This window comes from Rhinoderma darwinii, chromosome 5, assembly GCF_050947455.1.
Source record: "Rhinoderma darwinii isolate aRhiDar2 chromosome 5, aRhiDar2.hap1, whole genome shotgun sequence".
Taxonomy (NCBI): Eukaryota; Metazoa; Chordata; class Amphibia; order Anura; family Rhinodermatidae; genus Rhinoderma; species Rhinoderma darwinii.
This window is the reverse complement of record NC_134691.1, coordinates 260,713,384-260,735,890: the sequence shown is the minus strand read 5'-3', so window position 1 is coordinate 260,735,890 and position 22,507 is coordinate 260,713,384. Positions and strand designations below refer to the sequence as shown.

Genomic DNA, 22,507 nt, shown 5'->3' with positions numbered 1-22,507 from the left:
AGAGCATGCCTAGAAAGTCATAGAAGTCAATGGATCCCCTTCTGTTCACAGGTTCCTATGGTCCATGTGGCTGCCGTAAAGTGTATCTCTAAATGCTGTTAACAGCTTCTCAGGCAAGATGGCTGCCCCCATAATCCTGTGCAGAAAATAGAATTAAAGAATTTACAATCAAAAAATAAAAACATTAGAAAAAAAGTTTGTGTTCCATTATCTGGTTATAATGAACCCCTCCCCTCCATTTTTTTCAGATATTCACTACCACCCCGCCCCCCCACCCACCTTCCAAAAGCTATATATTTTTTTTTTCATTTTTCCATCTATATAGCCATATGAGGGCTTGTTTTTTGCGGGACAAGTTGTAGTTTTTCATGGCACCATTTATTGTACCGCATAATGTAAATTATTTGTGGGGTGAAATGGGCAAAAAGCAGCGATTACGCCATTTTTTGGGGGGTTTTATATTTACGCCATCTATCAGGCTGTAAAAACTACATATTCACCTTATCCTACAGGTTTATACGATTACGGCGATATCAAATTTATATCTTTTGTTTTATGTTTTACCACTTTTAAAAAAAGAAAACTATTTGCTAAATTAAAAAAATCTTTTGTGTCGCCATATTCTGGGAGCCATAACTTTTTTTATTTTTCCATCAACTTAGCGATGTGAGGGCTTAAATTTTGCAGGTGAGCTGTAGTTTTCACTGATACCATTTTGGGGCATATTCGACTTTTTGATCACCTTTTATTTTTTTCTTTTGGAGCGCTAAGGTGACCAAAAACCAGCAATTTGCGTGTTTTATTTATTTATTTTTTTACGGCGTTCACCAAGTGGGTTAAACAACGCTATATTGCGATAGTTCTGACTTTTACGGATGTGGCGATACCAGTTATGTTAACTTTTTATTTTTTGTTGTTACAGGCCGATCGTGCCGCAGAGGGGCGTGATGGATTGTTTGAGAGGGTGACACCCTGATTCTAACACTTTAAATGCAACGGTCGCAATTAACTGCGGCATTTAAGGTGTTAAATGGGCGTAATCAAAGTGAGCTTTGATTCCGCCAGTTGCAGTGAGTTGTCGGCTACGTAACACAGCTGTCACCCGCTGTGTATGGAGCGAGCTCAGCCCGTGAGCTCGCTCCATACTTCCCCTTAACCCTTATCACGTACAGTTATGTGATATTGCATGAATGGGTTAATAAACAAATATAGGTGATGCATTCCCTTTAAAAGGAACCTGTCATCTAGATTGTGCTGCCCACACTGAGCGCAGCAGAAAGTAGTGATGGACACTCTAATTATAGCGGTCTGTCGCTTATGTGCTAATGGGGGGAGGTTTGGAGAACTTGCATGCAGCGCGCAGGCAGCGCCACCAGAGAAGAGTCACGCTTATTTATGCACTGCACGCTGCAAGTCTCGTCACTCTGCTCTAGCGATCTCCTGATTGGCCCGCTAGTGCCGTCACTCAGAGCAGAGAGAGGCACATGTGACCACTGCGCCAGGGGAATCAATCATCAGTTTCTCGGTCATGCTACTTGCATGACCGAGAAAAAAAGTATTTTGTAAAATTCCCTCCCCTATATTTCTTTAGGCCTCAAAACTGCTGAGAGGTTCCCTGTAACGCCTTAATGCATAATCATGCACGTCATGGGAAGGCAACCCTTCGTGCATTTTGCTGTGCATGTACGTGATTGTGATTATGCGGGCACAGAAACCGTACCCGCAAGATTACCACGAGAGCCCGACTGTGACAGACAGCCAGACATCCGCCACAACGGCTAAGATTGGAAAAACCTCCAATACCGGCCGTTTAACCCCTTAAATGCCATGGTCAATAGCTATCGCGGCATTAAAGTGGTTTGACAGACGGAGGGGGCTCCCGTTCAGAAGCATGGTTTAATAAATTGCCTGTCAGTTTTAAACTGCCAGGCAATAATGCTTTTGATATACTAAGTATCCCAAAACATTATCAGTGATCAAAAGATAGCAAATTGAAGTTCTCTAGTGGGACTAAAAAGAAATAAATTAAAAACCATTAAATAAAGTTAATATTAAAAAAAAATGTCGGTAAAAATAAAATAAATGCTTTTTTATCCATAAAAATTGGTTTTATTTACTAGAAGTGTAAAAAAAAAAAAAGTAGACCTATATAGTATTACCGCGATCGTAGTTACCCGAACAAAAAAGTTAACGCATTAAGTAAACCGACAGTTCAACGCCGTACAAAAGAAATGAAAAGAAACGGCGAAGTAGCTTTTTTCATTCTCACCACAAAAAATTAATAAAAGTTCATTAATAAGTCCCATGTTCCCCAAAATAATACCAATGAAAAGTACATCTTTTCCCAAAAAAAACAAGGCCACATCGAAGGAAAAAAACAAAAGTTATGGCTTGAAATGTGGCAATTTAAAAACAAATAATCTTTGTTTAAAAGTGTTTTTATTGTATAAATACCAATGCGAACGTCCAGTGTTAAATGACCAAACATTTCAAATAAAATAGTTTTTATTGCGATATGATTTTAAAAGAAACACACAACAGTAGCATAAAAAGATAAAAAGAGTCCACACAGTTAAGAAATTACTGAGTGGGCTACTGGCAATAACATCTATACCATAATATAATACATTGTAGTTAGTAAGCACTGGTAAGTCAGAAAGAGATCTTTAACCCCTTCCCGACATTTGCCGTAAATGTACGTCATGGAAAACATTGACTTCCCGCAAAATGCCGTATATTTACGGCAAATGTTTGGCACCGGTTCAGAAGCTGAGCCGGTGCCATCATCGTCGGATCTCAGCTGGATCTTACAGCTGACATCCGACTGTAATGGCGGGGACCGAAATTAGCTTCGATCCCCGCCATTAACCCCTTAAGTGCAGCGCTCAAACGCGATCGCTGCCCTTAAGGTGTTTGCAGCTCATCGGAACCCCAGCAATGAAATTGCCAGGGTTCCGGTGGCTGCAATGGCAACCGGAGGCCTAATACTGGCCTCCCGGTCTGCCTAGCACCGAAGCCAGTCAAGATCCGCCCGGCGGCGGAGCCTGATCGGCTTCCGTAGCTGCCGGCAAGATGGCGCTGGGTCATGAGCTGATCCGGCGTCATCAACGGTGGAAGTCAGCTGTACTGTACAGCTGACATCCACCTGTAACGGCAGGAACCAGAGCTAGCTCCGATCCCTGCCATTAACCCCTTCGATGCAGCAATCGAAAGCGATTGCTGCATCGTAGCGGTTACTAGCAGATCGCCAGCCCTGACAGGCAATCAGGACTGGTGACTGCTGTTATGGCAACAGGAAACACAATGGTCTCCTGCTCTGCCATTACGGAAGCCGATTTAGGCCCCGCCGGGAGGCGAAGCCTAATCGGCTTGCTGTCAGTGAATGACTGACAGATCTAATACATTGCACTACACAGGTAGTGCAATGTATTAGAAAAAAAAAATCTGACCGTTGGACGTTCAAGTCCCCTAGTGGGACTTGAGAAAAAGTGTAAAAAAAAGTGCAAAAAATAAAACTTTGAAAACAATAAAAGTTTCAACTAATCAAATAAAACACAATCCCCCTTTTACTCTTATCAAGTCCTTTATTATTAAAAAATAATAATAAACTATATGTATTTGGTATCGCCACGACCGTAACGACCTGAGGTATCAAAATATTATATTACTTATTGCACGCGGTGAACAGCGTAAAAAAAAAAACGTAAAAAACTTTACCAGAGTTTCTGTTTTTTGGTCACTTTGCCCTACAAATATTAGAATAAAAAGTGATCAAAAAGTCTCACGTATCCAAAAATGGTACCTATAAAAACTATAGCTCGTCCCGCCAAAAACAAGCACTCATACACCTCTGTCGATAAAAAAATTAAAAAGTTATGGTTCTCACAACTTGGCGACAGAAAAAATACATTCTTTTTACAAAAGTAGTTTTATTGTGCAAAAAGTTGTAAAACATAAAAAAGTGCTATAAATTAGGTATCGCCGGAATCGTACTGACCCGCAGAATAAAGTTAACATGTCATTTATAACGCATGGTGAACGCTGTATAAAAAAAACCTAAAAAAGCTGTGCCAGAATTGCGTTTTTTGTTTACCTGGCATCCCAAAAAATAGGATAAAAGGTGATCAAAAAGTTGCATGTACCCCAAAATGGTACCAATAATAACTACAGCTCGTCCCGCAACAAACCAGCCCTCATACCACTACGTCTATGAAAAATAAAATTAGTTACGGCTCCAATAAGTCAGGAAATAAAAAAATATGCAGTTGTGCCCGAGGGGAACATTTCTTTTGTTTCAAGAGGCGATTTATCAAGGACCTAAAATTAGGGAACCACGAAGGGAAGAGCCCAAACATATCCGCTGGAAGCGACAGTGCCCGTATTATACCAGGACAACACTTTCCCAGCAAAATTCCCCAAACTACAAAGGTGCGGAGTGTGGACCAAAAGGGGCATAAGAAAGGACGCCATTTATCAGTGTAACACCTGCCTGTGCAGAAAGGATTGCTTCACAGCGTAACACACATCTATGGATTATTTTTATATTTATTTTTTTACCCCATTATTATACCACCTGACTATGCCCCTTATATACTCCGCCCCGCTTACATGTACCCCCACATTATAAATGGAAACACCAGCAATACTCAAACAAATATAGTACCAAGCAAAATCCGCTCTCCAAAAGCCAAATGGTGCTCCCTCGGCTCTGAACCCTACAGCGTGCCCAAACAGCAGTTTCCTTCAACATATATGGCATCGTCATACCTGGGAGAACCCTTTTAAAAAATTTTGGGGTGTGTGTCTCCAGCGTCATAAGCTTGGCATGACATATTTGCCACTGAATGGCATATCTAGGGAAAAATATAAATTTTTCATTTGCACCATCCGCAGTGCATTCATTTATGGAAAAGACCTGTGGGGTGAAAATGCTCACTACACCCCTTAATAAATGCCTTGAGGGGTGCAGTTTCCATAATAGGGTCACTTCTCAGTGGTTTCTTTTTATTATTTCACATCTGAGCCTCTGCAGTTGTGAACCAATACTTTGTAAATCGCCAAATTAGGCCTCCACTCCGCATGGTACTCTTCACTCCTGAGCCCTGTCATATGTCCAGGCAAAAGATTACGGTCACATGTAGGGTGTTTCTAAAACCGGGAAACACCGCATAATAATTAGAGAGCTGTCTCGTTATGGTGGCACAAGCCGGGCACCACATATTGGCATATCTATGGAAAAATATCCCATTTTCACTCTGCAACATTGAGTGCACACTAATTTCTACAAAACACCTGCAGGGTTAAAATGCTTACTACACCCCTTGGTAAATGCATTGAGGGGTGTAGTTTCCAAAATGGGGTCACTTCTGGGGGGTTTCCACTGTTTTGGGCCCACAGGCGCCCAGAAACCAATCCAGCAACATCTGCACTCCAAATGGCGGTCCTTCCCTTCTGAGCCCTGCCGTTTGCCCAAACAGCAGTTTATGACCACATATGGGGTATTGCCGTACTCGGGAGAAATTGCTTTACAAATGTTGGTTTCTTTTTTTCCTTTATTTGTTGAGAAAATGAAAAAATTTGCGCTAAAACTACGTCTTATTGAAGAAAAAGGATTGTTTTTATTTTCACTGCCCAATTCTAATAAGTTCTATGAAACATCTGTGGGGTTCAAAACGCTCACTACACCCCTAGATGAATTCCTCAAGAGGTGTAGTTTCCTAAATGGAGTCACTTTTTCGGCGTTTTCATTGTTTTGTCCCCTCAGGGGCTTTGCAAATGTGACCTGGCCTCTGCAAATCATTCCTGCTAAATGTGATCTCCAAAAGCCAAATAGCGCTCTTTCCTTTCTAAGCCTCGCCGTGTGTTCAAACAGCCGTTTATTACCACATGTGGGGTATTGTTTTACTCGTCAGAAATTGCTTTACAAATTTTACGGTGCTTTTTATCCTTCAGTCCTTGTGGAAATGAGAAAAAATGAGCTAAACCTACATTTTCTTTGAAAAAATTTAGATTGTCATTTTTACGGCCTACTTCCAATAATTTATGCAAAAAACCTGTGGGGTCAAAACACTCACTATACCCCTAGATCATTTCCTCAATGGGTGTAGTTTCCAAAATGGGGTCACTTGTGGGGTGTTTCCACTGTTTTGTCCCCTCAGGGGCTTTGTAAATGTGACATGGCCTCCGCAAACTATTCCTGCTAAATGTGATCTCCAAAAGCCAAATAGCGCTCTTTCCCTTCTCAGCCACACCGTGTCTCCAAACAACCGTTTATTACCACATGTGGGGTATTGTTTTACTCGGGAGAAATTGCTTTACAAATTTTGCGGTGCTTTTTCTCCTTCAGTCCTTGTGGAAATTATAAAAAATTAGCTAAACCTACATTTTCTTTGAAAAAATTTAGATTGTCATTTTCAAGGCCTACTTCCAATAATTTATGCAAAAAACCTGTGGGGTCAAAAACACTCACTATACCCCTAGATAATTTCCTCAATGGGTGTAGTTTCCAAAATGGGGTCACTTGTGGGGGGTTTCCACTGTTTTGTCCCCTCAGGGGCTTTGTAAATGTGACATGGCCTCCGCAAACCATTCCTGCTAAATGTGAACTCCAAAAGCCAAATAGCGCTCTTTCCCTTCTCAGCCACGCCGTGTTTCCAAACAACCGTTTATTACCACATGTGGGGTATTGTTTTACTCGGGAGAAATTGCTTTACAAATTTTGCGGTGCTTTTTCTCCTTCAGTCCTTGTGGAAATTATAAAAAATTAGCTAAACCTACATTTTCTTTGAAAAAATTTAGATTTAAATTTTCACGGCCTACTTCCAATAATTTCTGTAAAAAACCTGTGCGGTCAAAATGCTCACTACACCACTAGATAATTTCCTTGAGGTGTGTAGTTTCCCAGATGGGGTCACTTTTGGGGGATTTTCACTGTTTTGGCACCGCAAGAGCCCTTCAAACCTGACATGGTTCCTAAAATATATTCTAACAATAATAAGGCCCCAAAATCCACTAGGTGCTCCTTTGCTTCTGAGGCCGGTGCTTCAGTCCAGTAGCACGCTAGAGCCACATGTGGGATATTTCCTAAAACTGCAGAACCTGGGCAACAAATTTTGAGTTGCATTTCTCTGGTAAAACCTTCTGTGTTATAAAAAAAATTGTATTCAAAATGTATTTCTGCAAAAAAATATGAAATGTGTAAATTTCACCTCTACTTTGCTTTAATTCCTGTGAAATGTGTAAAGGGTTAAGACATTTTCTAAATGCTGTTTTGAATACTTTGAGGGGTGAAGTTTTTTAAATGGGGTGACTTTTTGGGGGTTTCTAATATATAAGGCCCTCAAAGCAACTTCACAACTGAACTGGCCCCTGTAAAATTAGCCTTTTGAAATTTTCTTGAAAATGTGAGAAATTGCTGCTAAAGTTCTAAGCCTTGTGATGTCATAGAAAAATAAAAAGATGTTCAAAAAACGATGCCAATCTAAAGTAGACATATGGGGATGTTAATTAGCAAGAATTTTGTGTATTATAACTGCCTGTCTTACAAGCAGATACATTTAAATTGAGAAAAATGCAAATTTTTGCAATTTTTCGCTAAATTTTGGTGTTTTTCACAATTAAATACTGAACATATTGAGCAAATTTTGCCAGTAACTTAAAGTGCAATGTGTCACGAGAAAACAATCTCAGAATCGCTTGGATAGATGAAAGCATTCCGTAGTTATTACCACATAAAGTGAAACATGTCAGATTTGAAAAATGAGGCTCTGTCAGGAAGGTCAAAAGTGGCCAAAGAGGGAAGGGGTTAAACAGCTGAAATTGACCACAATAATGGCAACATAACCAAAAAGTAGGATGCAAATAACAAACCATACAGATCAACAATGATGTAAAGAGAAGCCATGCGCCAGGAGCCCAGTCAACGCGTTTTGCCACCAGGCTTTATCAGGGACAAAGCCTGGTGGCTAAACGTGTTGGGTGCAAGTGGGCTCCTGGCACATCGCCGTTTATATGCTGGGGCGCATTCTCTTTGGTGTTAGTATTTTTATTGTGCAAACGTAGTAAAACATAAAAAACCTATACATATTATTTATACCGCACAGTGAATTGCATAAATTTAAACCACGAAAAACAATGCTGATATAGCTGGGGTTTTTTTCAATCCCCTCACCCAAAAAAGTTCATCAATGTAATATACTGTATGCTCCCAAAAATGCAGCAATTAAAAAATACACCTCGTCCCGCAAAAAATAAGCCCTCATGTGGCTATGTTGAAGTAAAAATAAAAAAGTTCTGACTCTTGGAAAGAGAGGAGCAAAAAAGAATGCTTGGTCTTTAACCCCTTCCCGACATCCGCCTTATATATACGGCACTGTTGGGCAGGGCTTCCCGCAATGCGCAGTACCTTTACGTCGCGGTATGTTACAGCTGGCACCCAGGGGTTTTTAGCCACCGATACCCCAGCAACGTGATCGCTGGGTTGCCGGTGGCTGCAATGCGATGGCAAGGCTGCCGACTGCTACTATGGCAGCAGGAGGCCTAACAATGGCCTCCTGTCTGCCATTGCGGAAGCCGATTAGGCACCGACCGGAGGCAGAGCCTGATCGGCTTGCTGTCAGTGAACAAATGACTGTTCTAATACAATGCACTACATTGGTAGTGCAATGTATTAGAACATCAATCAAACAGTTGGACCTTCAAGTCCCCAAGTGGGACTAAACAAAAGTGTAAAAAAAGTAAAAATAAAAGTTGTAAAAAATAAAATAAAAGTTTCAAGAAATAAAATAAAACACAATCTCCCTTTTTCCCTTATCAAGTCATTTATTATTGAAAAAAATAAATAAAACCATACATCTTTGGTATGGCTGCGTCTGTAACGACCTGAACTATAAAAATGTTATGTTCTTTGTCCCCCGCAGTGAACGCCGTAAGAAGAAAAAAAATACTGCCAGAATTGCTGGTTTTTTTGGTGGCTTTTTGTCTTCCAAAAATTGAAATAAATAGTGATCAAAAAGTCGCATGTATTCAAAGATGGTACCTATAAAAACTACAGCTCATCTTGCAAAAAACAAGCCCTCATACAGCTCCCTCGACGAAGAAATTAAAAAGTTATGGCTCTTATAACATGGAGTTAGAAGTAATTTTATTGTGCAAAAAGTTGTAAAACATAAAAAAGTGCTATCAATTTGGTAACACCGGAATCGTACTGGCCCGCAGAATAACGTTAACATGTAATTTATGACGCGTAGTAAACGCTATATAAAAAAAACTATATCAGAATTGCTGTTTTTTGGTCACCTTGCCTCCCAAAAAAAAAGATAAAAAGTGATCAAAAAGTCAAATGTACTCCAAAATGGTACCAATAATAACTACAGCGCAACGCGCAAAAATACAGCCCTCATGCCACTACATCTATGAAAAAATAAAATTAGTTAAGGCTCCAATAAGTCAGGAAATAAAAAAATATGCAGTTGTGCAGGCCCAAGGGGCCTGTTTCAAGAGGCTATTTTGTCAAGGCCCTAAAATTAGGGAACCAGGAAGGGGAGGGCTCAAACATATCTGCTGGAAGTGAGGGTGCCCGTATTATACCAGGACAACACTTTCCCAGTAAAATTCCCCAAACTGCAACAGTGCGGAGTGTGGACCAAAAGGGGAATAAGTAAGGACCATTTATTAGTGCGACACTGGCCTGCGCATAAAGGATTGTGTCATAGCGTAACACACATCTATGGATTATTTTATTCTTTTTTTTACCCCATTATTATACCACCTGACTATGCCCCTGATGTACTTTGTCCAGCTTACATGTACCCCCACATTATAAACTGAAATACCAGTAAAACTCCAAACAAAACTACTAATTTTTACTTTGCGCCATCGTTTATGCAAAAGACCTGTCAGGGTGAAAATGCTCACTACACCTCTTAATAAATGCCTTGAGGGGCGTAGTTTCCAAAATGGTGTGACTTCTCAGAGGTTTCTTTTATTATTTCACATCAGAGCCTCTGCAATTGTGAACTTATTCTGTGTAAGTTGCCAAATTGGGCCTCAACTTCGCATGGTACTCTTTCACTCCTGAGCCTGGTCGAATGTCCAGGCAAAAAAATAGGGCCACATGTAGGGTGTTTCTAAAACCGAGAAACACAGCATTTTAAATAGAGAGCTGACTTGTTATGGTGGCACAAGCAATAGATATTGGCATATCTATGGAAAAAAAATCACATTTTCACTCTGCAGCAACGAGTGCACACTAATTTCTGCAAAACACCTGCAGGGTTAACATGCTCACTACACCCGTATGTGAATATCTTGAGGAGTGTAATTTCCAAAATGGGGTCACTACTGGGGGTTTCCACTGTTTTGATCCCACAGGAGCTTTGCAAATGCGACATGGTGCCCAGAAACCAATCAAGCAAAATCTGTACTCCAAAAATTTAGTTTTTATTTTCACTGCCCAATTCTAATAAAATCTATGAAACATCTGTGTTGTCAAATTGCTCACTACACCCGTAGATTAATTCTTCAAGGGGTGAAATGTCACTTTTTGGTAGTTTCCACTGTACTGGTACTTTAGGGGCTTTGGTGCCAAGAAATCAATCCAGCAAAATCTGTGCTCCAAAAGCCAAATGGCGCTCCTTCTCTTTTGAATCTTTCCGTATGCCCAAACAATAGTTTCTGACCACATACGGGGTATTTACGTACTGCAGAGAAGTTGCTTTACAAACGTTGCGGTTCTTTTTTTCCTTTTATTTGTTGAGAACGAAGAATTCTGAGCTAAAACGACGTCTTATTCAAGAAAAAGGATTGTTTTTATTTTCACTTCCCAATTGTAATAAAATCTATGAAAAACCTGTGGGGTCAAAATGCTCACTACACCCTTATATGAATTCCTCGAGGGGTGTAGTTTCCTAAATGGAGTCACTTTTTGGGCGTTTTCTGTTTTGGTCCTTCAGGGGCTTTGCAAATGCGACATGGCCTCCGCAAACCATTCCTGCTAAATTTGAGCTCCAAAAGCCAAATGGCGCTCTTTCCCTTCTAAGCCCTGCTGTGTGTCCAAACAGCAGTTTATGACCCCATATATGGGGGTATTGTTTTACTCGGGAGAAATTGCTTTACAAATGTTGTGGTGCTTTTTCTCCTTTAGTCCTTGTGGAAATGGGAAAAAATTATCTAAACCTACATTTTCTTTGAAAGAATGTAGATTTTCATATTTACGGCCTACTTCAAATTATTTCTGCAAAAAACCTGTGGGGTTAAAATGCTCACTATATCCCTAGCTAATTTCCTCAAGGTGTTTCGTTCCAATATTGGGTCACTTGTGGGGGGGGGGGTGTCTCCACTGTTCTGTCCCTTCGGGGGCTTTGCACATGCGACAAGGCCTCCGCAAACCATTCCTGCTAACTTTGAGCTCCAAATGGTGCGCTTTCCCTACTAAGCCCTGTTGTGTGTCCAAACAGCCATTTAGGACCCTGTGTGGGGTATTGTTTTACTCGGGAGAAATTGCTTTACAAATGTTGCGGTGCTTTTTCTCCTTTAGTGTTTGTGGAAATTAGAAAATATTATCTAAACCTACATTTTCTTTGAAAGAATGTAGATTTTCATTTTAACGGTCTACTTCCAATAATTTCTGCAATAAACCCGTGGGGTCAAAATGCTCACTATACCCCTAGATAATTTCCTTGAGGGGTCTAGTTTGCCAAATTGGGCCACTGTTTTGGCACTGCAAGACCTCTTTAAACCTGACATGGTGCCCAAAATATTTTCTAATAAAAAGGAGGACCAAAATCCACTAGGTACTCCTTTGATTCTGAGGCCTGTGCTTCAGTCCATAAGCACACTAGGGCCACATGTGGGATATTTCACCTCTACTTTTCTTTAATTCCTGTGAAACGTCTAAAGGGTTAAGAAACTCTTTAAATGCTGTTTTGAATACTTCGATGGGTGAAGTTTTTAAAACGGGGTGAATTATTGGGGGTTTCTAATATATAAGGCCCTAAAAGTCACTTCACAACTTAACTGGTCTCTGAAAAAATAGTCTTTTGCAATTTTCTCGAAAGTGTGAGAAATTACTGCTAAAGTTCTAAGCCTTGTAATATCCTAGAAAAATAAGAGGATGTTCAAAAACTATGCCAATCTAAAGTAGACATATGGGGGATGATAATTAGCAACAATTTTGTGTGGTCTAACTGCCTGTCTTAGAAGTAGATACATTTAAATTGAGAAAAATGCTAATTTTTGCAATTTTTCGCTAAATTTTGGTGTTTTTCACAATTGAATACTGAATGTATAGAGCAAATTTTGCCAGTAACATAAAGTCCAATGTGTCATGAGAAAACAATCTCGGAATCGCTTGAATAGGTAAAAGCATTTCAAAGTTATTACCACATAAAGTGAAACATGTCAGATTTAAAAAATGAGGCTCTGTCAGGAAGATCAAACGTGGCCAAAGTAGACCTGGTCGCTAAGTAGTTAGGTGGTATTTGCATTTTCACAACCTATTGCTTTTTTTTTCTACAATGCATCCAAAATGACAAATAAAGCAACTTTTTAAATAGTCATAGTTCATCGTAAATATTCTACCGTCTTATATGTACAGGTCCTATGCAGACCTATGTATCTACATTTTTTATCACTAACCTGCCAAATGTTAGTTAGCAAAAATTAGGGGTAAGAATTAATGTGTACAGTGGCAGTATAACAATGTGCTAATATTGTAGTAGTCACATAAGGTACTTTTACACGGCCCGACGTGGGCCATGTAAACGAGCGCCGATCAACAAGACAACTCGTTGATAGGCGCTCGTTTGCTCCTTTCACAAGAAGCTATGTATGCGGATGAGTGCTCGTCCCCATACATTGTTATCACGTCGGCAGCATGTCTCCCTGTTTACACAGGGAGTTGTGCTGCCGACAACGATAATATTTTCAGTATTTAAAACTATATGATCAGCTGATGAACGAGCGTCTTTGAATGCTCATTTGCCCGATAATTGGCCTTTACATTCCTGAAAACCAAGCTTCAAGTGTCAGATGGGGTCATATTGTCATAGAGGTAATTGGAAGTCAACAGTGTAAAGTGCCAAACCAAGAATGATATGAGAATCCTTTAATAGTTCACCACGATAACCAAGTTTGTATATCCGACCTGTTTTTTAGGTGTGCTGGAGCAGCTGTGAGAGAGACCGATACAATGGATACTTTTGTTGACTCTGCTTGGTATTATTTGAGATATACAGATCCTCTTAACACTCAAAGGTATACTAGCTGTAACTGAATGGAAAGCGCTGATTTATTTTTATTGTCCTGGGTAGGGTTGTCACGGTATCACAATTTTCACTTCGATACTAATACTTTGGGTAGTATTGCGATACTCGATACCAAAACGATACTTTGCCAACAATAATGAAAAAAAGAAGTTCTTCCATTTTCTGCTGTGGGGCGCGTGGTGTGATGAATTTTGATCCACCATGTTCCTCACATTAATAGTAATTAACCCGATCATGTTCCTCAGTCATAATGGACAACTTTGGGTTAATGTGTGAGGTACATGATTGGGTGAATTACTATTAATGTGAGGCACATGGAGGTTCAAAATTCACAATACCTCGTGCCTCACATTAATAAGTGAAAGAAAGCAGTTTTTTATTTTATAACAGCATAAACATGAATGACGTTATAAATTTGTTATTACGGTCGCGTCGATACCAAATATTTGTATATTTTTTGAATCAAGACTGTTTATTGTAAAAAATTAGTTTTTTTTTAAATGTAACATTACTTATTGTTTTTTTACAACTTTTTTTTTTCAAGCTTTAATGTATTGGCATATATCTATATGCCAGTACATTAGCCTGTGTACTGATAGTACACAGGCAGTTGTTAGGACATACCTCAGTATGCCCTAACAGGAAATATGGTCAGACAGCCCTTCAATGCACCCTGGGCTGTCTGCCCATATATGGTATGTCCCTCGATCGCGTCACATGGATTCCCTGTGACGCGATCCAAAGGGCATCCCCATTCTCATTTACCCCTTGAATGCTGCGGTCAGCTTTGATCACAGCATTCAGGAGAATAACGGCGGAGATGAGAGGTTTCTGTGTTCTCCACCGTTAGAGTGGGGCTGCAGCTGTGTAATACAGCCATTGACCGGCTCCTGACAACAAGTGCGCGCGTGGTCAGCATGAGGTGATTTGGCTGGACTAATGAGCGGCGGCGCAGGCACTGAAGGCAGAAGATGGGGGTGTTTTGTAGTGCGCCTGCCATGTTCTGCCTTCAGTGCCGGCAATTATTAGCTCAGCACTGGTCACATCACTACATGCTAACCGCGCCCGCAATTGTCAGGACTCAGGAGCGGGACAATGGCTGTATTACACATGTATTACACAGCCGCAGCCCCGCACTCATACATTCATGTGTTACAATGCTAAGCTGTGCGGCGGAACAGTATTGAAATACATGAAATAAAGGTAACGAACCGTTTGAGGGTGCACGGTATCGAAACAGTATCGAAGTTTCGATGCATCGTGCAACTCCCTACTTATAAGGTTAACAGAGGTAAAGTTGACAAAGGTAATCAAATGATAAACAAGAAGAACACGAGTCAAATATTAAAATTTATTTACTCCAAGTTAGTCGTTGGCAAATTAACAAGTGCCCTTGGATTCCCTGTGACGCGATCCAAAGGGCATCCCCATTCTCATTTACCCCTTGAATGCTGCGGTCAGCTTTGATCGCAGCATTCAGGAGAATAACGGCGGAAATGAGAGGTTTCTGTGTTCTCCACCATTAGAGTGGGGCTGCGGCTGTGTAATACAGCCATTGACCGGCTCCTGACAACAAGTGCGCGAGTGGTCAACATGAGGTGATTTTGCCGTCGCTGCAATAATGAGCGCAGGCACTGAAGACAGGACATGGGGGTGTTTTGCAGTGCGCCCGCCATGTTCTGTCTTCAGTGCCGGCGCTCATTAGTGTAGCACTGGTCGCATCACATCATGCTGACCGCGCGTGCATTTGTCAGGACTCAGGAGCGGGGCAATGGCTGTATCAAACAGCTGCAACCCCACTCTCAGAAATTAATGTGTTACAATGCTAATCTTTGCGGCGGCACAGCTTAGTATCGAAATACATGAAATAACAGTATCGAACCGTTTCAGGGTGCACGGCATCGAAACAGTATCGAAGATTCGATGCATCGTGCAACCCTAGTCCTGGGTAAAACATTCTCTGCAGCCTTGGAAATAAAAAATATTGTACTGTATTGATCTCTTTTCAATATATTGAGGGTTAAGGATATTGGGTTGATAAGAGCTTTCATTAGTTTTTATACTATGCGCTAAAAGAAAAGTGTCAATTTTAACATATTAGCATTGACATTAATGTGCCCTCACTATTGTCAGCACCAGAAAACACACAGAATTGGATCACCATGAATCCACCACCACAGTAGGGTCGCTGAGGCAGTTAAATGTCAGAATACAAATTTCCATACAATCAGATGCTGGGTTTCTGAACTTCTACTGTATAATTTAGACGTTTAAATTATGTTTAAAGCATTTTTCTCAAATTTTTATTTTTCAGACCATTTGATAAATCTTTAGCTGACTTCTGGATGCCTGTAGATCTGTACATCGGAGGAAAAGAGCATGCTGTGATGCATTTGTACTACGCCAGATTTTTCAACCACTTCTGCCGGTCCCAGGACATGGTGAAGCACAGGTTAAATATAATCCATGGGCCATACTTTCTGCAGCCTTTCATCAAACACATGAGTGATTGCATATCAATTTTCCTCTTGATTCAAGTAGTGTAGCTGGAATATATGGAGCAGTGGATACTCCTCAGACTATTACACTTGTATATCTCGTACGCAGCTCATTTACATTTTCTTCCAGCTGTTTTGCATTAGTTTATATTCCCAGTGATTCAAATCGGCATTAACATTTGTATTTTTTACCATGATAAATAAAGTCAACAAAATGAATGACTTATAATAACCCAACTTTCTGTTAAAATCCCATATAACTTTCTCTAATATGAAGGACATATACAAGAATATTTGAGATTTTTTGTGCCGAAAGCCTTTTTGTGAATTTTAATATGCTGTTATTCGACTTTCTGATATTAATTATTATCCAGCATCAAGCATGTGCTTATACGGCTGATGTGCCGTTTTCAGTCTTATTCTGTCTTTTTACTCTTTTAAATGGGTTTTTCATATATATATATATATATATATATATATATTTAACAAAATTCTGATTAATATGTCAGTAAGAGATAGAAAAGTGTGTTTTGAATGCGACCAAATGTTCTTGACCCTTCCTTGCCCTGAGCTCAGTTCTAATTCTCTCGAGTTGTAGACCTGATTATTTTGAGACAGACTGCTTGGCAGTGGCGTGCGGTCTGATAACTCTATATAAAAGACTGCAGCTCTGTTTAGGAAATATCAGATAACACATCAGGACAACACTTAAAGCAGGCCCCTTGTGATAAGCTGATCACTACATTTCGGCTGTGGGAGGCAACATATTTCCCCTGAAGGAAATGTTTTATTACGTGGCACCCACTGTTATGTAATATATGGTTGCACAGAATGCTCCAGTATATAGATACGCGCGCGCGCACACACACACACACACACACACACACACACACACACGCACACGAGTTCTACAGTTTTGTACAGTATGGTGCTGACTGCCAGGTTTAATGAATCTGAGTACCCAAAAATATAATCTAAAATTTAAGGATTGTGTTTAATCCTTTACTGCCCTGTTATTTTGGTTTAATTTTAGTCTTTTATAATACTTAACTAGCATTTATAGGGCAATATACTTGTTATGGTTTTTATGGTTTGGGTCAGGAAATTTTCTGAAAACAGTTCAGTGGCACATTGGTGCAACTGCTGTTTAGCCTACATGTTTTTTCTCTGGTGTTCTCAAAAACTTCTATCATGTCTTGAGGCTGGAATTTTCATCTGACAATATTATTAATTCTTTGAAGCCAAGTGCTAATGATACGTCTTTTCTCCCAGCTGATATATTTTATGCGCATTTTTAATATTTGTTTAATCTTGAATATATTATAAGTAAGGGACAGAAAAAGAAATGAAGCCAACACAAAACAAAGTGGCTTCAATTGACAATTATTCTGCACTTTTAAATCATCCTTTACATTAAAATCATGCCATTTTTAGTGTAGATTTACCTTATGGTGCCCATAGCCTGGATGGTCCACTAACCCACCCTGAAGTCCTTTCACAGTAGACCTAGACTGAATGTAATATTTCAGTTTTTTTAAGGGATGAAGTGCCCCCAAAGGGACCAAATAAACACAAATAATTTGCCTTCCAATAATGAGTTTAATTTATTTTTAGATTAAAATACTTTGATTTTGTTACATTCAATCACATGTCTACAGTTTAAGGCTGGGTTCACACGAGCACATTAACGTCCGTAATGGACGCACGTATTTCGGCCGGAAGTCCCGGACCGAACTCAGTGCAGGGAGCCGGGCTCCTAGCATCGTAGTTATGTACGACGCTAGGAGTCCCTGCCTCTCCGTGGAACTACTGTCCCGTACTGAAAACATGATTACAGTACGGGACAGTTGTCCTGCAGAGAGGCAGGGACTCCTAGCATCGTACATAACTATGATACTAGGAGCCCGGCTCCCTGCACTGAGTTCGGTCCGGGGCTTCCGGCCGAAATACGTCCATCCATTACGGACGTTAATGTGCTCGTGTGAACCCAGCCTAACACCACATTGTTTTTAAGTTAAAATTCTGTGCTGAATAATTTCTCAATGCATGTTTATTGTGGTTGGAGTAGAGGTGTAACTAAAGATTTAGCACAGTGGAGGCAAAACATCTGAGTGGGCCCAAACCCAGTGGGCTCCCGCCCTAACGCATGTTTACAACTGAAGAGGCGCATTCTAATTATATACCAGCCATCATCCCTGTATATAGCCCCCATCGTCTCTGTATATAACCCCCATCGTCTCTGTATATAACCCCCATCGTCCCTGTATATAACCCCCATCATCCCTGTATATAACCCCCATCATCCCTGTATATAACCACCATGGTGACTACAGTGACTACTGTACTGATTAGAGGCGGAATAAACATTTACATTAAGTTACACCGGTGACTTCTTTTCAGATTCTAGTTCTTTTTCTCTTTTCTTCTCCACCCGGTCCAGACCTCTATGATGAATTCTCCCGGCCACAGCCCATTTCTGCAGTTTGCCACTCAGATGTCTTCAGCTTCTCACTTTTCAAACATTTCTGCACCTATAAACAAAGATCAAATTCTCATGGTGCCACACATTACGCACCTAAATATAATAGCGCCATACACTGCACCTCTAATTATAATAGCACAATACACTGTGTCCCCGATTATAATAGCACCATACACTGTGTCCCTGATTATAGTAGCACCATACACTGTGTCCCTGATTATAATAGCACAATACACTATGTCCCTGATTATAATAGCACCATACACTGTGTCCCTGATTATAATAGCACCATATATTGTGTGCCACAAACACACTGCTCCCTGTAGATAGTACCCCCCATAGATCCCCCTGTAGATAGTACCCACATACAGCCCCCTGTAGATAGTGCCCCACATATAGTCCCCCTGTAGATAGTGCCCCACATAGATCCCCCTGTAGCTAGAGCTCTACATATAGCCCCCCTGTAGATAGTGCCCCACATATAGCGCCCCCCTGTAGATAGTGTCCCACATATAGCCTCCCCTGTAGATTGTGCCCCACATATAGCTCCCCAGTAGATAATGCCACTCGCACTTTTAAGTGAAAAAAAAACCTTTACATACTCACCTTGATCCTATCCCCGCGCCGTCCTGTGTCAATGCAGGCCTGCTCTCTTCTGAGCAGGTCTGCTGGGGCTGAACGATGCTTGCGACGTTGAAGGGCGCTGATTGGCGGGACAGAACTATCTCAGGGTGCCCAGGGCCACCACCTCCTCGTCTGCATCCCCCCCCCCCCCCCCCCAGTATCTACGCTACTGGGTCGGAGCTTTGTTTTTCTGATACAGAGCTATTCAAACTCCTGCGTGGACAGTTCATAGCTTTATATGAGGAATATTCTAGCTGCCGGGAGCTGACTGTTTTATAATTGTGTTCAGTATTTAAGTCTATATCCACATCACTTTTTTTGCCTTTGTTTGACGTACATGCCGGGAAAAGCTCACGACGAATACGTTAAACATGGGCTATGACGGATGCCTGATTTAATGAGCCATTCGCAGTTTCACTGTACCGGCCGTGTGTACTTACACGTGCATGGCTTAATCTTTGAGACAAGCATATGCTACTGACAGGATCAACCAGGTAGCCCCTTCTTGGGAAGGATCGAGAAACGGCGAGGAAGATGGGCGGAGGAAAGGCCAAAAACTTTTTGTCATCACATTGCACTTAATTGTGGTTGCACTCTACCCATGCTGCTTGTCATTGCAAGCATTGTTTGTAGTGCAGCCAGTGGTTAGTTGATTTTTTTTATCCGTTTGATTCACATAGTCGGTTATGATTCCCCTAATTATTTGATATTTTCCTCTTTTATAGGGAACCGTTTAATAAGCTTTTAGTACAAGGCCTCATCAAAGGACAAACTTTTAGGCTCGCATCAACTGGGAAATACTTACCTAGAGACGAAGTGGACATAAGTGGTAAGCTGTTTTTGTTTTTTATTATATACTAAACACTATACTAAAATGTATGGCCACGACCTGTGGGCGTATATTTTCCATAACTGAAGAAAACATGTAAAGATTGCATTATATAGAAAACAATTGCTACACAGCATCCAGACATGGGGTGATGAGCTGAACTATGGAATACATCAAGACTGTTGGACATGTTATGAAAATCACAGAGCATGACAACTGCGTTAATGTGAATACTCTGTAACGAGTAAAATTTTCATTGTCATTTGTGTCAAATTTCTCAGACACATTTTCCACAATTGATGTGTGCAGACACATTAACTGAAATGCTATGTACTGTATGAATAATGTCATGCTAGCACATAGGAAGATCTCACACCAGCTGTACAAGCTTGCCTTAGTGCATGTGAAGAAGGTACCTGATAATCATATTACATGAAATTCCTGTTTTTGCTACTGTGCACATTTCTGCCAGATCGGCAAAGATTTGACACTAATGCAATGGGAATGTGGAGCAGTTGCCCATAGGACCCAATAACATTCCAGCTCTAATTTTACAGGCCCATTGGAAAATGAAAGCAACAACCTGATTGGCTGCTTTGAATAACTGTTCAGCATTTACCTGTATATTGATCATTTCAGTGAAGATTATCTTTCTTGTCTTCTTGTTAGGTCTGTTTTTTTCGCTTTTCATTTTGGTCTTTACTGTAGCAGCGCCATTTATGATCAATTTTTTTCTCATATATTATCCTTTTTTTCATTAAGGAAGGAAAAAGTGAATTTTTTGCTTCGCAACTACCGTATTTGTTGGACTATAATACGCACCTGACTATAAGACACACCCAGGTTTTAGACGACAGAAAACAGGACAAAAATTCATATTTGACTACTTTTACAAAGAAAAAACTATTGGTTAAAAAAAAAAAAATTGCTCTGTTTCACCACATTCTAAGAGCCATAACTTTTATATTTTTTCATAGATTGATCGGTGAGGGCTTATTTTTTGCAGGACAAGTTGTAGTATTTATTGGCACCATTTTATGGCACATACGTTTTTTGAATCACTTTCTTTTTTTTAAAAAGTTTAGCGCTAAGGTGACAAAAAAACTGATTCTGGGGTGTTAATTCTTTTTTTTTTTACGGCCTTCACCGTGTGAGTCAAATAATGCTATATTGTATTTCCGTAACTCGACCATGTATGCTGTTTTTGTAGCTACCGAGTTCAGGAAGCAGCGAAGCTCGGTGTGTTACGCTGTTTCCGTAACTCCAATTCACTTCTATGGGAGTTACGGAAACAGAGTAGCTCAGCGAGCACTCGACTGTTTCCGTAACTCCCGACCACCTAACCAGGAAGTGGCCAGGAGACAGCGGAGTCGAGTAAGATAGAACGGAGTTTAGGGGGCCCCGTTCTAGAGATAGGTGCGGGTCCCAGAGGTGGGGCCGGCATATATCTGACATTTATGACATATCCTGTGGCTATGTCATAAATGTCCTTCATGGGAAAACCCCTATAAGTGCCGCAGTCGCTATTGACCCAGGATTTTAACTAGTTAAACAGCCAGGCATAGCGCGATCGCTGTTCCTGGCCGTTAGAGCAGCGTGTCAGCTGTAAAACACAGCTGACACCTGCAGTGTATGGAGCGGGCTAAGCTCGTGAGCCCGCTTCGCTCCAAACATCCCCTCCTGACTTTATGAAGTGCCGACACATCATGCGTCTGGAAGGGTTTAAGTAAGGAAGCGGTCAGGGGGCCTTGACTGCCGACTATAAGACGCAGGAAACTTTTTAGCAAGATTTATTCTTTCTAAAAACTGCATCTTATAGTCCAAAAAATATGGTAATTAGTGTCCACCAATTTGCAGTTTTAGTGGTGTTGAAATTATTTATTTATTTTAATTTATTTGTTTTGCATTTAAAACACATATATATGATTACATTTAGACATCGGTGATCTGAAATTGGTAGAACAGTACAAACCCTCACAAAAGACTCACACATGCCTTTGTAAAGGCCACCTTAGAACAAGTTTATTTCAACTTTACATAAATTATTTTGAAACGTGTCCACTTTGTTTCATTAAGGCAATGAACCTGTTCATGCAGAGACTGGAGAAAAACTGCAAATAACATGGGAAAAAATGAGCAAATCCAAGCACAATGGAGTGGATCCAGAGGAAATGGTGGCAAAATATGGGATTGATACCACTCGTCTGTATCTGTTATTTGCTGCCCCTCCAGAGCAAGACATATTATGGGATATGAAGAGTATGTACACTTCTGTCAGTCATGACTGTCTGGATATTTGTTTCGTTTTAATTTAAAAATGTTTGGGCCCAAAGAGTAACACTATTTTATTTATATATATATATATATATATATATATATATATATATATATATATATATATAATATATATATATCGTGGACACCCCTCCTAATTATTGAGTTCCAGTGTTTAACCCTTTCATGACTGCCATACGGCTATATGCGTACCAACTGTCAATGCCCTATGCAGTTGTCACATATATAAACTTTCGCAGCGTGCAACAGGGTTTAATGTGTGCAGAGCTGCTTCAGTGTGAGCAGCTCTGCATTAATCTATGTGCCGGCTCTCTCTACAAGTGTTGGCACCTCTTCCTCTTAGTTTCATAAAACAACGACTGACATTGCTGGTTGTAGTAGAATAGTTTGTAATGAAGATCTCAGTGAATTTGAATGTAACACTGTCATAGGATGCCACCTTTGCCCAAATGGAGTTCGTAAAATTTATAATCTTCTAGATTTGCCCCGGTCAACTGTAAGGCCTCATGCCCAC

General features: G+C 40.4%; 1 protein-coding gene across 2 annotated transcripts in view; it reads left to right on the top strand.

Annotated features, from left to right (window-relative positions):
• LARS2 (leucyl-tRNA synthetase 2, mitochondrial) overlaps nucleotides 1-22,507 on the top strand; it is a 243,775-nt gene that overhangs the window by 168,023 nt on the left and 53,245 nt on the right. For both annotated transcript variants that reach the window (XM_075828588.1, XM_075828589.1), the window contains exons 13-16: nucleotides 13,156-13,254; nucleotides 15,580-15,717; nucleotides 19,595-19,698; nucleotides 21,775-21,957. In XM_075828588.1, coding sequence (XP_075684703.1) covers nucleotides 13,156-13,254; nucleotides 15,580-15,717; nucleotides 19,595-19,698; nucleotides 21,775-21,957 — 524 coding nt within the window. The remainder of the gene's footprint in view (nucleotides 1-13,155; nucleotides 13,255-15,579; nucleotides 15,718-19,594; nucleotides 19,699-21,774; nucleotides 21,958-22,507) is intronic.